The sequence below is a fragment of the Vulpes lagopus genome, chromosome 6 (assembly GCF_018345385.1).
Source record: "Vulpes lagopus strain Blue_001 chromosome 6, ASM1834538v1, whole genome shotgun sequence".
In the NCBI taxonomy this organism is placed as follows: Eukaryota; Metazoa; Chordata; class Mammalia; order Carnivora; family Canidae; genus Vulpes; species Vulpes lagopus.
In genome coordinates, this window is record NC_054829.1 from 100383261 (window position 1) to 100397935 (window position 14675).

Sequence of the window (14675 nt, forward strand, 5' to 3'; positions counted from 1 at the left end):
GGATTTGTAGTTTCCGTCAGTTTTAAGAAAGGAGGAGCACATTTATATACTACGTATGTGCGTGTGCTGCCATCAAGTGGAGCTCAGGTGGTACAGTTAACTCCAAGGAGGTGAAAAATGGAAAAGCGCCTTACAGCTTACTTAGGATATGGAAATCATCACCTTCACTTTAACCTAAGTCTTTGTTATTTGTTCGTGCCTACTATGTGCTGCTCTAGGATATTAAAAATTTAATGAGCCAGAAATTTCATATAAAAGAGAGTAGGGCAATAAAATAGAAGGACCCTAGGTCATTTAAGATAGCGGAGGCTTCCTTCTAGGCCATTTCCCAAGATTGTTTTGAGGGAGGGAAATAAAAATTCCCTTGTGTTTAAAATCTAGTTATTTATGGTTGTTTTGTCACACTCTAACACTTGTATATGTTTAGTGGCAGAGTGCAGGCATCCTGAGTACTGAGGGGCAAGGTCCGGGTAGCACTTTGAACTTGAGTGTGGAGGCTCATGTTGGGCAAGAACAAAAACTCAAATTTGGCTGAAGAGAACAGAGATAGTAGAGATTGAAAAGGACTAGGTCATGTGTGCTAGGCTTAGTAAGTCATACTTAATCAGGTGCATAATTGAGCAGAATGATTGTGGAGGTTATTTTGTGCATGTACTATTTGCCTTCGTTCACTCAACATCCCCTCACCTCACTTTCCGCTGCCTTTTATTTTATAAAGGTCAGAAAACCAAACTCACATTCCTAGCCTCCTTTGTTGCTAGAGCTGGCCAATGGAAGGTAAGTTGAGAGGATTTCCTTCTTGAATAGAAACGCAAGGCCACTTTGAAAGGCTTTCCCTTCTTTTTTGCCTGGAATGTGGATCTTCTTTGGGACATGGCAGCCATTGTGTGACTTTTGAGGTCAGAGGCAGAGCAGGGTGAGGGAAGGAACCGGATTTCTTGAAGACAGCTTCTATGCCACAGTTCTAGACCAACTCCTCTGGATTCTTTTGTGAGAAAAAGTTAATTTCTTTGAATCACATCTTTCTTTAGTTTTTTGTCTTTGGAGCCAAGTATATTCATAACAGTCATGGCAGTTCAGAACAAAGACTGTGTAGTGAGAAAGACGAAGGTTAAGTCTCATATCCTTCACTAGCTGTGTAAATCACTTAACACTCCAAGCCCCAGTTTTCTTATCTGTAAATAAAGGTAACCATAGCACCTGCCTCAGGCATGTGAGAAGGAAGGACAAGGCATGCACAACATTTGTTACATTTGTACTTAATAAATGTTAATGATTATTAAAATTCAATTAGATACCCACCATTTGCTTCGACGTGGATGGAACTGGAGGGTATTATGCTGAGTGAAATAAGTTAATTGGAGGACAAACATTATATGGTCTCATTCATTTGGGGAACATAAAAAATAGTGAAAGGGAATAAAGGGGAAAGGAGAGAAAATGAGTGGGAAATATCAGTGAGGGTGACAGAACATGAGAGACTCCTAACTCTGGGAAACGAACAAGGGGTGGTAGAAAGAGAGGTGGGCAGGGGGTTGGGGTGACTGGGTGAGGGGCACTAAGAGGGGCACTTGACAGGATGAGCACTGGGTGATATGCTATATGTTGACAAATTGAACTCCAATTAAAAGAAAAGAAAATTCAATTAGAGTAGATGGCAAAAATGGATTTAAAAAAAATCCCTGACCTAATTTTCACATATATAAACATGCACACAAAGTCTTTGGTAAAACTGTCCCTTATTGCCCACGATAGCTTGTAGTGGAGTCTAATGATCTCTAGTCACACCTAGCTGTGCTTGTTGCTTTACTAACAATCTCCCTTTAACTTTTGAGAATTTTAGAATAGATTTTATACAGATATGAGAATTCTCTAATCAAGGTCAAATCTAATTCTTCTTTCTTGATGCAGCTTTCTTCACCTTCCCTTTGTCTGGATTTTTAATAATCATACTCTGTGACAGCCTAATATAGTGTTGCAAAAATTCGCTTACCCATCTATATTTTCCATGAACTAAATTTCTTTAAGGCTAGGGACCATATCTTTTTCACCCTTATATTACAATCAGCCCATCTTATGAGATATTTAATTCTAAACGTGAATTTTACAAAGGCAGTATCTTTTGGTGCCTAGATCAGTGCTTGGCACAGTAAACAGCCATTAAATATTTAGAATATGCATGGTAGGCTCTCACTAGGTTTCTTGGATATAATTTTACCAGGCTCTCAAGAAAATATTTCCTACAAAAAAATAATTTGTCTTTTTTAGTCTTGTCTTTACTTTTCAGACCACTTTCGTGTTGTCTGGCCATATTATTTCCTTTAAACATTGTTGCATGTTTCATTGTTGACTTTCATCATTGTACCTTCACAGCCGTTTATCATGATATTGAAACCCAGATCCTAAAAGGGAGATGTCAACGACATGGAGGACCAGAAAATTCCACCTCTTTCTCCCAGAGACAGATTTAAAACAATATACAGACCAGACCAAAATACCTTTATGAGAACTTAGGCTAGTTAAGAAGTCGCAGTACCCTAGGTAAGGGGAAAGCTGAGAACAGCTGCAATGACATGGGTAAGAAGAATCATTTCATTTTCTTATGGCTCCACCCACCTCACCCCTTGCCCAAGCTAGCACATCTCAGCCTCTGGCTCCTAGTTTCTCCAGGGGGAGTAGGGGGAAGAGAAGAGTAGAAAACAAATCCAACGTTCTGGCTTTTTATATGGGAGGCCAAGGGACTGGTTTCTGTCTTGCCTGACTTGGGAGTGCGGATGGAACTGGTGATAGTTGGCACAAGAGGGCCAGTGCTCCAGGTGGAGGCCAGAGTGGTTCAGCACAATTGGGAGAGAGGGAGAAGAGTAGAGCAAGGGCTTGGTATTCCAACTTTTTGGAGGGCTGTCCAAGACTGCTGTCTTGCCTACCTGAGGTGCTAAGGGGGAGCTGAAATACTTTGGATGCCTGAGGGCCAAGGAGAACAGAGAGTGGGGTGGCCTCTTACCACAAGAACATGCTTACTGCAGACAGACACCAGAGGGAGCCAGAGATCTGGCTCCTAAGAAAATTGGTAAGCCTCTCTAATTGGCAACTTATACACACAGCCCAGAGAGGTCACATCCTCCTAAAAAGGTTTCAGAGATTCTGAGAATCTCCAACCAGGCTGATAGATGAACGTGTTCCCCTGTATGAATCAGTCTGTAGTGGTGGCTGCTTTTTCAAATGCATAAAGCTCAGAAAAAAAAATCAGTACGCATGCACATTCACACACAAAACATGACCCAAAGGAGCAAAATGAATCTCCAGAACCCAAGACCATGGAAGCAAATTACCAGAGGAAGATTTAAAAGTAGTTTTTAAGAAGCTCAATGATCTACAAGAGAATGCAGATAGGCAACTACATGAAATCAGGAGAACAATGTACGAACAAAATGACACTATTAACAAAGAAACAGAAACTAGGGACACCTGGGTGGCTCAGAGGTTGAGCGTCTGCCTTTGCCTCAGGATGTGATCCTGGGGGTCCGGGATCGAGTCCCACATCAGGCTCCCTGCATGGAGCCTGCCTCTCTCTCTCTCTCTCATGAATGAATAAATAAAATCCTAAAAAAAAAAAAAAAAGAAACTAACAAAGAACCAAACAAATTCCGGACCTGAAGAATACAATGACTGAATTTTTACTAGAGGGGTTCAATAGTAGACTTGATCAAGCAGCAAAAAGAATCAAAGAAAAAGGGAAGAAATAAAAAAGAAAAGTGAAGAAAGCCTAAGGTACTTATGGGACATCAGCAAATGGACCAAGAGTTGCATTATGGTACTTCCAAGTAGAGAGAAAGGGACAAAAAATTTATTTGAAGAAATAATGGGCCCAAATTTCCCAAATCTGAAGAAAATGAACATCCAAATTCTAAGTTAAGCAACATTTTACTAGACAGGATATCTGATGACTGATTATACTTTTAATGGCCTTAGTTTTATTATCTAGGTGGGCTTATTGAGTTACTTTTATTCAGCGGAGGAGCAGACATTGTAAAGAATCAAATCTGCAGCTCTGTTCCAGTGTCTTATTTGGGGAAGCATGGCAAGGAGAAACAAGACCCTGAAGGGGCAGGCTTGGGGGAGAGAATTATAGGGAGGGACACCTTCCCCTTAGCCCCAGTGAATTCCTATGATAGTATATCAAGGGCAAATATCCACTCATAAATTGTAAAATGACGGCTATGATATAAATCATAATCTCTTTCTTTCAATGAATCTTCTTACCAAAGAACCAAGGATGAGTTGAAATCACTAACTCTGTTCTAAACCTTATGCAACTTGGTGATTTATGTGGTTTTTCAAAGTCACACGATAGAGAAGTAGTATCAGATACTCTCTAAAACCACAGTTCTTAACCTCCTATAGGATGACAAATCCTTTAAGAATATGATAAAAGTATGGACCCAAGTATCCTAGAAAAAGGAATCTACACATACAAATTAACATAAAATTTCAGAGGTTTCAGAGACTGCATGAAGCCCCATTCATAGATGCCTTATGGATCTGTGGGGACTCTGGGTTTAGAAGACTTTCTACTTTGATAGAAACTCTGGTGCTGTTTCCTCATGTCTGAAATAAAAGGGTAGAATGGTCTGTGAAGTTCGTCCAGCTGGGAGTGAAAAATGTAGTAGAGTACAAAGTCTGATAACAAACCAACCAATTCTGAGTGCTTGTATAGGGGGTTGGTGGGTAACAGAAAAGCACAGGGTAATTTTTGTATTTGTTATAGCCAAAGAAAGATTAGCCTAGAAAATGAAGAGGTCATAGTACTTTGCTATCCCGTAGCAATTTAAATCCAGAAAGCATGTATATAATCTCATAGCAAAATTCTGAAAGTCAACAAGCAAATAGAGCCAAATATACCAAATATCCCACCAAGAAATCATTAATATTACAGAGTTGTGATTCAGAACCACTAATTAAACATTTATTAGGTACTTAAAAAAAGCTTATAATTTTACAAATTAAATGATGCTTTAATGGATATATTATGCCTTAGAATTATCTAAATCATATGTGGATAACATTACATTAATAAAAATGAATACATTTTATGTATACATGAAAGACTGGAAATTTCCTTCAATAATTTTGCTCTTTACAAAATATATAAATAAAACAATTCAACTTCTGAAGTATTACCACATTCAAGAAGAAGATATTGCTATCACCATTCTAAATTACTGGAATGCATTAATCTCCTGTTCCTTCATCTTCTAATTGTAACGGCAAAGTAAAAACTGAATTGAAATTAAGTTGGATTGTGACAACAATGCCAGGGATAGGCACATAAAGTAATAATTTCCAAACACAGAATGCTGGGCCCCCAGAAAAGTGACAGTAGAGGAGTCTACTGGGTCTTGCACTCGGGCACATCTTTTCCTGAGGAGGCATGCCATGGACCTGGCTGAGGATCCACATTCTCTGCTCCAGCAATTTGTTCTTCTGAGAAAAAACAAAAGGAAAAACAAACAAACAAACAAAAAAACCCTAAATCATCTTATTTTATTAAAGAAAACCCATAAATTTGAATACAAGTAGAAATGAAACCAATGTTAAGACAGTAGAGATATGAAGAATGAAAAATGACAATCTGGTCATTAATGAGCTCAAGTTTGGTCATTAAAAAGGTGCCTTTCACTTCACCAGAGGTGGAGAAGTTTCTTCCCCATTTTCTCATAAAATCAACTGTTAGAAAAGCCATTTTGTACATAAAACCAAGAAGTAATAAAGTGTCACTTGAAGTTCATCAGTTTGAGATTCAAAGTGAATCAAACATAAGTTGGGTCTTATTTTCCTTTGCCTTAATTTTGGAAAAATAGCATATATTTTGAAGAATAGTCATTCTCAGAAAACTCTGAGGCTTTTAAAAGTACTTCGTTTAGGGATCCCTGGGTGGCGCAGCGGTTTGGCGCCTGCCTTTGGCCCAGGGCGCGATCCTGGAGACCCGGGATCGAATCCCACGTCAGGCTCCCGGTGCATGGAGCCTGCTTCTCCCTCTACCTATGTCTCTGCCTCTCTCTCTCTCTCTCTCTCTCTGTATGACTCTCATAAATAAATAATAAAAAAATTAAAAAAAAAAATAAAAAAAAATAAAAGTACTTCGTTTATTTGTTTATAAACAATATTCATTTTCAAAGGATCATATTTAATAAAGTAAATCTCATATATCTGGTCTTTGCAATTACCTCAAGTTGTTGAGAAAATTCAAGTTATCTTTTATAAGTCAAATTAAAAACTAACATTAAAATTCTTTTAGAACAGTATTCTACTACTTCAGGCTGGAACCATCTCCTTTAATTCTGAATTGGTCAGTTTTGATTCATATATTCTTCCAGACTACACTTTTGTTTATTTCACTTAAAAGTAGTACCAAAAAAAAAAAAAAAAAAGTACCAGAGTGATCCATATATTGATAAAAAGACTTAAACATTTCTATTTACAGTTGAATTAATTCATATCAAGCATGTGCCTCTGGCACGATCAGAAAAAAAATCAAAAGGTGATTTAAAGTTTCTCCATTTTTCAAAAAAATCTTCTAAAATAGCATGTATGTGTATACAGCAAAAGTTCCATTTAAGTGCTAGCTAATGGAAGGTCCTTAAATGTCTGTTAAATATTATTCCATAAAGTGAATAAATGGTTCAGAAATGTTCTCAAATTTGGTGCCTTCCTATACCCCCAGGAGCACTTCCAGACTGCTCACTTGATCTTGCTAAAAATGATCAGACAGCTGCCTCTTTTAGCATATACTTTTGTCGCTTTAGCTTTCCTCCAACTGTGTAACGGCATTTCTGACAGGCAGATGCATTGGCACATGGACACATGATTAATGCTGAGCAGTGAGAAGGACAAGAAATGCAGTATTACAGAGCATCTCTGGCAATGTTCCACACCTCTGTGTCTGGCACCCGGGCAGAGATGGGGATGACCCTTGAGGCTGCCTCCCTCTATCCAGTCAGGCGCCTAGCGCTGATTTTTTCCCCAAATCTCACCTGACCATCCACTCTTCATCTCTACTGTACCTGCTCAAGTCCATGCTACCATCACCTCTTGCTTGGACAACTGTCATAAACTCTTGCTCCTATTATTTGTTGGTTACCATTCAAGTAAGGTGGTGTGTTCAAAATTTACAACTCCTTATGATCCCCAACCCTCCCCTCTCCTGCGCCTCATCATGTTCTTTAAAATATTTCAAAGGCTTCCTCTATATGCTTTCAAGATAAAGTAAAAATTCCTTTATATAATCTGTGGTCTGGCCACATCATCTTTCTTTCAACCCCTCCCCTGGTTATGGTCCCTTCTACCTTGGGCTTGTCACTGTTCCATCTGCCTGATTGTTAAGCTAACTCACGTTAACCTCTCAGATCTGTTTTCTTCTTCAAGGAAGACTTCCTTAATATTCCCAAAACAAAAACCTATTATAAGCCTCACAGCCTTTTGCACTCTGTAGTTTTACCTACTTTTATTATTATTATTATTGACTACTTTATTACTGTGTGTATCTCCTACTAGACTCTAACCTCCAGTAGGGTAGGGGCCATGTCTGGTTTTGCTTATCAATATAGCATCAGGGTCTTACTCTGACACATAGTTGGAGATCAAATTTTTTTGCTGACCGAATGAAGTAATAAGTTAATGAAACAAGTCGATGATTTGGCTTGTGTAAAATGAATATAATTGGAAATACTGGCCCATTGCATTCATAAGAAAGGTTTCCTCAGTAAAAATTTTATTTATAGGGTAGTGCTTTCATATTTTTGAGAATTGCTTATTTATCTTAGGGAAAAGTTGAGGGTTTATGAGGCATAATACAGACTTAGGGTAAAAAATGATGCACTTTAGGGCTGTGCTTTGGAGAAACTTTCTCACAACAGAAATGTCAAATGAAGTCTGTACACTCTAGCTTGCTCAACTATATCTTGTCTAACTTTGCCCTTTGGGGCCAAAATTAAAGATAAGTTCTGACAGTTATCCCTTGATTTCCAAAGAACCAGTATATTTACCTACCTGGGCAAAGGCCTAAACCCGAGTTATCAAAGTAGCGAACTGGATGAGGTGATGGTAAAGACTTTGATCGGCTGTCAAAAAACCAAGACTTTGGCGATTCCCTTGGCACAGGATCTTGTAAATTCCGTTCCTTGCATTGAGAAGGTGTATGCGGCCTCTTTTTGGGAGCTGTTAGAGTCACTTTAGGAGACTGTGGGGAATTCTCACAAGTAACTTCTCTGTGAGCCTCTCTTTTAAGGATTCTCTCCTTCCATGTTTTGACCTCGTTGGAAAGATGATGGTTATTGCTTGAATGTAGCAGAAAAAGAGAGAGAGACAGAGAGAGAGAGACTAAGTCTGCACAATTTCTGAATTTATTAACACATAAAATTTTTTTTAACTGTGGTAAAATATATATAATTTACTTTTTTTTTAAAATTTTAGTTCCACTATAGTTAGCATATGGTGTTATATTAGTTCCAGGTGTACAATATAGTGATTCAACGGTTTCATACAACACCTGTGATGGTGCTCAACATAGCAAGGGCCCTTCCCCCCACTCCCCACTTCCTTCCCACCCACCCTCTTTCTGGTAACCATCAGTTTGTTCTCTACAGTTAGGAGCACTGGGCATTATATAAGATAATGAATCACTGACCTCTATATCTGAAGCCAATAACATATTTCATTACATGTTAATTAACTGAATTTAAATTTAAAAAAACTCTGCTTCTTGGTCTCTTTTTCTCCCTTTGCTTGTTATAATTGATCAATTTCTCATACTTCTAATTTTAATTTCCACCTAATGCCTCCTATTTGGACTATTTCCACAGTTCAGAAAATGAAATGAGGCCTTGTAAATTGAAAAATTGTAATCATGAAGTCCTAAAAAGAAAGCTTAGAGTATGATACTAGGTTTCCAATGGATCAATGATATCATCCAGAGTGGTTTACTTATTGATACCTTGCAGCAATAATTTGATACATTAGTCTTCTGAATAGATGAACTTTTTTTCAAAGATTTTATTTATTCATGAGAGAGAGAGCGGGTGGGCAGAGACACAGGCAGAGGGAGAAGTAGGCACCATGCAGAAGCCTGACATGGGACTTGATCCCAGGACTCCAGGATCACACCCTCGGCCAAAGGCAGGCACTAAACCACTGAGCCACCCAGGGATCCCCTAATAGATGAATCTTTAATGTACTTCTGTTATTTTAAAAGAAATATATTACACCATACTTCTGAGTTATAGTCTTGCTTGTTGCAGGAAATGCCACCAGCATTTAACCAGTTCCTGCAGAGAGAAACCTAGAGGGAAGTCCCAGAGGCCCTGCGCTCCTTTATCTGGTCTTCCATGTCTGTGGACACAACTCTACACTTAATTCTCAAATCTATCTCCTTATATTTATGCCCACTGACCCCATTCTAGCCCATGCCAAAATTATCTTTTGCCTGTAGTGCAGCAAATAGATTCCTAAACTGGGTTTCCTTGATTGCTTCAGCAGCCAGAGACACTATCTGATCTCATCAGGCCCTGGCTTAAAATCCTCCACTGGAGGTAATTTTCCCATTACATTTCGGATACCACCCAAACCTCTTCAGAGTGACCTGTGTAACCTACACTAGTTACCTCTGGCATCTCTCCTTGCACCTAACTCTGTTTCGTTCTCTATGCCCTGGCCACACTGTTTGTCTTTGAGCTCCACCAATTGGTTATTCCTTCTGACTGAAAACCTTTATCTGGCCTCTTACCCTTTTCCCACAGCTACTCTTTTTTTTTTTTTTTTTAAAGATTTTATTTATTTATTCATAACAGACAGAGAGAGAGAGAGGCAGAGACACAGGCAGAGGGAGAGGGAGAGAAGCAGGTTCCATGCAGGGAGCCCGACGTGGGACTCAATCCCCGATCTCCAGAATCACACCCCGGCCGAAGGCAGCGCCAAACTGCTGGGCCACCGGGGCTGCCCTACAGCTACTCTTACATCAGTTTCTTCATCATCACTCTTCCCCATACCCAGATAAGGTCCTATTTGTGGCTTTTTATTGTTACTGTTTAATAGCACTCATTGCAAAAAATTACTTGTTTGTATAGTTATTTGTTTAATGCCTACTTTTCCTCTATTGTATCATCACAGTAAAGTGGTTGGCACAAGATTCTAATCTTTGATAGAAGTCAAATAATTAAATTTGTCAGAACTGTTTAAAAAGTAAAAGCAAATAGGCTACAGTAATGGACTTAAGGAGTTCTCTTTTGACTTGGGTATGCAGACTTGTGGTATAGTTAAGCTGGCCCTCAAAGATCTTTATTTACTTCCTGTTTCTTGGCTTTGTTAAAAATAGATCAATTGATAGCCAACATCTGGAATGGGGGGTACCAGTCTTATTCCTTTTATTTTTTTTTTAAATTTTTATTTATTTATGATAGTCACAGAGAGAGAGAGAGAGAGAGAGAGGCAGAGACACAGGCAGAGGGAGAAGCAGGCTCCATGCACCGGGAGCCCGACGTGGGATTCGATCCAGGGTCTCCAGGATCGCGCCCTGGGCCAAAGGCAGGCGCCAAACCGCTGCGCCACCCAGGGATCCCTCTTATTCCTTTTAAAAGACATTTATTACATTTACTCTAAAAATGACTTTCCCCACGTGTGAAGGGTTGTCAACTGCAAAAAATACGTATGTGTATACACCAAGCTCCCCACATGTAATAGCCAGATAGCTAATTTTGATATCATATAAGCAGATCTTACCTTTTGTGTGTGTGTGTGTGTGTGTCCATTTTCTAAAGGCTAGGGCTTTTATCTTCTGACCTGTTGTGTTTTTTGTTTTTTTAAAATCATTAGAGACACAGAAAGAGAGAGGCAGAGACACAGGCAGAGGGAGAAGCAGGCTCCTCGCAGGGAGTCTGACGTGGGACTCAATCCCAGGTCTCCAGGATCAGGCCCTGGGCTGTAGGCGGCGCTAAACTGCGGGGCCACCTGGGCTGCCCTAAGCAGATCTTACCTTAATAGTTCATTCTTTTGCTTTATTAGCTGTTCATTTTGCTGTTTTAACTTAGAGATTTCCTTTTCTAGCCGTATATATCCACTTTTTAAAATAAGAGCTTTTGTGCTTTGTACGATGCCACTGCCACCTCCACAAGTTAAGGGTTTATTTGGAGGCTGAGAGTCCGTATATTCTGATACAACTGTGAGGGAGACAAATTACACAAATAGGTGATACTTTTAATTATCTCCAGAGTTCAAAATAAAAGTAACATTACAAAAAGAGCAGGAAGTCACTGCAAAAACCAGAACATCTTAATCACCATCTCCCTAGAAGCCTTCCTTGCTTTCCTCCTCCTACCTCACCTCCCATACCTTTTTGATCAACACTTCTAATTGTTTCTAGAGTCTTTCTGCTTCTCTTTACCCACCAATTCCACTAGTCCAACACTGCTCGCTGGAATCTTTCACTACCATGGCAGCAGTAGCAATCACCCTAGTTAGTGGTGTCCTTCACTGCTCTCTCCTCTACATCAGTGGAAACGCAGCAGGGCTTCCTGCAACACAGAATGTGTGTAGGGTCCACCACCAGTCATTCAGCATACTATAAATTCTCAACATATACCTGTTACCTAAATAAAACTCAGAATGATACCAAAGCTATACTATTACGATATACTAAATTAAAGAGTATATTAAAGTATACTTTTAAGTATATACTATTAAGTATTCTATACTATGTGTGTGAAAATAAGGTAAGGAATTGTTTTGTAAATCTTAGGTAAAACTGCATAAAAATGTGAAAATGTGAGGTACTTATAAAGTAAAATAATCCACTGCATAACTGACAATTTACAAGAGGGTTATGTGTGTGGGTCAAAAAGCATACTCGCTGCTTGCTTGTTTTCGATCTTATCCCTTGAAGTTTTCCAGATAGGGGTGCACTTATCCTGCAATAGACTCTAGAGAAGTTCAGGCCAAACATGTACTAGACAACATCTTGAACACTATCTCATTATTTTTAAGTGAATGGATAAAAATACACAGAAGTATTATCTTATGTTTGCTTGACATTCAGAATTTGTAGTGTGCTTTCACACACAATTTTCAGTTTGATCCTTACAATAAGTATATACATAAGCTAGAAGGACGGGTATTGTCCCCATGATTTCATCTAGTCATGAAGTGAGGGGAATCTGCCCTTAGTTCAGTGCTTGTTTACTACACAAAGCTGTCCCAAACACTGTTCAGCATCCTCTCTTTTCAAATGAAACACAAGAGGCAGTAATATGGAAAAAGGTACAGGTTGAGGAATGCATATGTAGAAATTTGATCATTAGATTTAAAACTGTGTCAAAGCCAAACTGTGGAAGGAGTCTCGGTGTCTATCAAAAGATGAATGGATAAAGAAGATGTGGTTTATGTATACAATGGAATATTACTCAGCCTTTAGAAACGACAAATACCCACCATTTGCTTTGACGTGGATGGAACTGCAGGGTATTATGCTGAGTGAAATACGTCGATCGGAGAAGAACAAACATTATATGGTCTCATTCATTTGGGGAATATAAAAAATAGTGAAAGGGAATAAAGGGGAAAGGAGAAAAAATGAGTGGGAAATATCAGAAAGGGAGACAGAATATGAGAGACTCCTAACTCTGGGAAACGAACTAGGGGGATGGTGGAAGGGGAGGTGGGCGGGGGGTGGGGGTGACTGGGTGACGGGCACTGAGGGGGGCACTTGACAGGATGAGCACTGGGTGTTATTCTATATGTTGGCAAATTGAACACCAATAAAAAATAAATTTATAAAAATAAAAAAAAGATTTGAAACTGTGTCTAAGATAAATTTGAAAGAGTTTTTCGCAAGTAAGCATCAACTCTATTTTCTATACTAAGAATATGTAGGATATTATTTCCTTATTTCTACTGTGTGCTGATTGTATTTTAATGTGCATATGGTTAAAATCTATTAGAACATGTTTGTGTTTTTATTGGGAAGGGTACTTCTACCTTGATAGTTACAGGATTCTTTTATAGTACTGAAGATACTCTACTCATGTAAAGATCTAATAACACAAAGGTAAAATTAATATTTTTTAAGAATCTATAATGGATAAGCAGTTGAGATTACAGGAAACTAAGGAGATGTCACACAATAAATATGATCCCAATAAATTCATTTCAAGATAGTTTTTTCTAAATTAGTGATTAACAGGTTTATTCATGACTGTCACATATACAGTGTCTTCAAAATGTCTAAGTGTATTGAGAAATAAGACAGAAAGGACCTCGAAACATCATCAGCATTTTCTACTTACTTGAGGTATCCTGGGCTTGTTGATTTCTTCTAAGATTTTCTCTCAGTACCCTTATAACTTCTTTTTGATGTTCTACAGTGGCCTTTGTAGAAGTAATTCTAATAAGAACAACAATGGAAATATGTAAAAGCCTAGCAACCGATTTTTAATGGAAGGATAAACAGAAATGCTGTCGAGAAATTTTCTAATAAGATTTATCACATTGACATAAAACCCATAAGTGGCAGTAGACAACTCCCTGGTATCAAGTATTTTATAGCTATAGCACCATCAGATTGGAAGTATTCTATTTTGTTGCAAGAGTAATTTTTAAAATTCTTCTTAAATTTCTGGAAGGCCAATAGCTATTAATTGGATACAATTACCAGACCATAAAGTGAGAACTTCACCTATTTCTACATTGTCAGGGAAGCAAACCCTGGCTGCAGCTTTAGTCTAATGTGATACAATCAGAGGTCAAATTCTACTCACTATTCCCTAGTACAAAGTGACATTTTATGTATTGTAGGCTTAAGTATTAATCAGCAGTTATGAATCAAGAGACTTTCTGCCTTTAGAGACTCTGGCAGTATCTACTGATTCTATTCTATATGTGAAATTGATCTTTTAAAAAAAGATCAATTGATTGATTTATGAGAGAGAGACACACACACACAGAGTGCAGGAGGGGAAGACATAGAGGGAGACAGAAACTCAAGCAGATTCCACAGGGAGCCAGACATGAAGCTGGATCTCAAGATCCTGAGATCACAATGTGAGCCAAAACCAAGAGTTGGATGCTTACTGACTGTATCACCCAGGCTCCTCTAAAATTGCCTTTTTATAATAAAAAACTTGATGGGTATTAGTTTCACTAAAACCAATAGTCTTAATGGAATGTGGGAAGCTTGAGTGCTTTCCGGGCAAATTTGGTATCATGGTTAAATATTTATAGGAAGAACAAAAAGCATCAGGAGTCAGAAGGAATCTTAAGAAATCTTCTACTACAAACCTATCCTAACTGATTATGAATATAAAGACCAGAGAGATTAAACTGCCTGTATGTAAAGTGATATAATAATAAGTGGCAATATTATATTTCTAATTCATTGTCCCTGACTCTGTTTAATGTTCTTTCATCAGATTAGATCATAAAGAACTTTAGGCATGCCATTATGTACAGTAGTATATATAAATAAATAAAAAGAGGTTATGCTTTTGGGTACTAGGTACCATAATTTAAAAGGAAATACGATTTTACATAAAAACACAACAGGAAGAACAAATTAAATTAAGAGAGCCAACAGAAATCTTAGTTGAACCGCCAAGCACACACAGATGCATATATATATATGTATATATATAACA

At 38.3% G+C, this 14675-nt stretch overlaps 1 protein-coding gene across 5 annotated transcripts in view; it reads right to left on the minus strand.

Moving 5' to 3' along the window:
* Positions 1–4972: 4972 nt before the first annotated feature.
* CENPE (centromere protein E) overlaps positions 4973–14675 on the minus strand; it is an 80917-nt gene continuing 71214 nt past the window's right edge. For 4 of the 5 annotated variants that reach the window (XM_041757725.1, XM_041757727.1, XM_041757726.1 and 1 more), the window contains 4 exons: positions 13329–13426; positions 11024–11207; positions 8047–8333; positions 4973–5481 (listed from right to left, as the gene is read on the minus strand). In XM_041757725.1, the coding sequence (XP_041613659.1) occupies positions 5387–5481; positions 8047–8333; positions 11024–11207; positions 13329–13426 (664 nt within the window). In that variant the 3' untranslated portion in view covers positions 4973–5386. The remainder of the gene's footprint in view (positions 5482–8046; positions 8334–11023; positions 11208–13328; positions 13427–14675) is intronic. The other variant, XM_041757724.1, reaches the window with a different exon arrangement.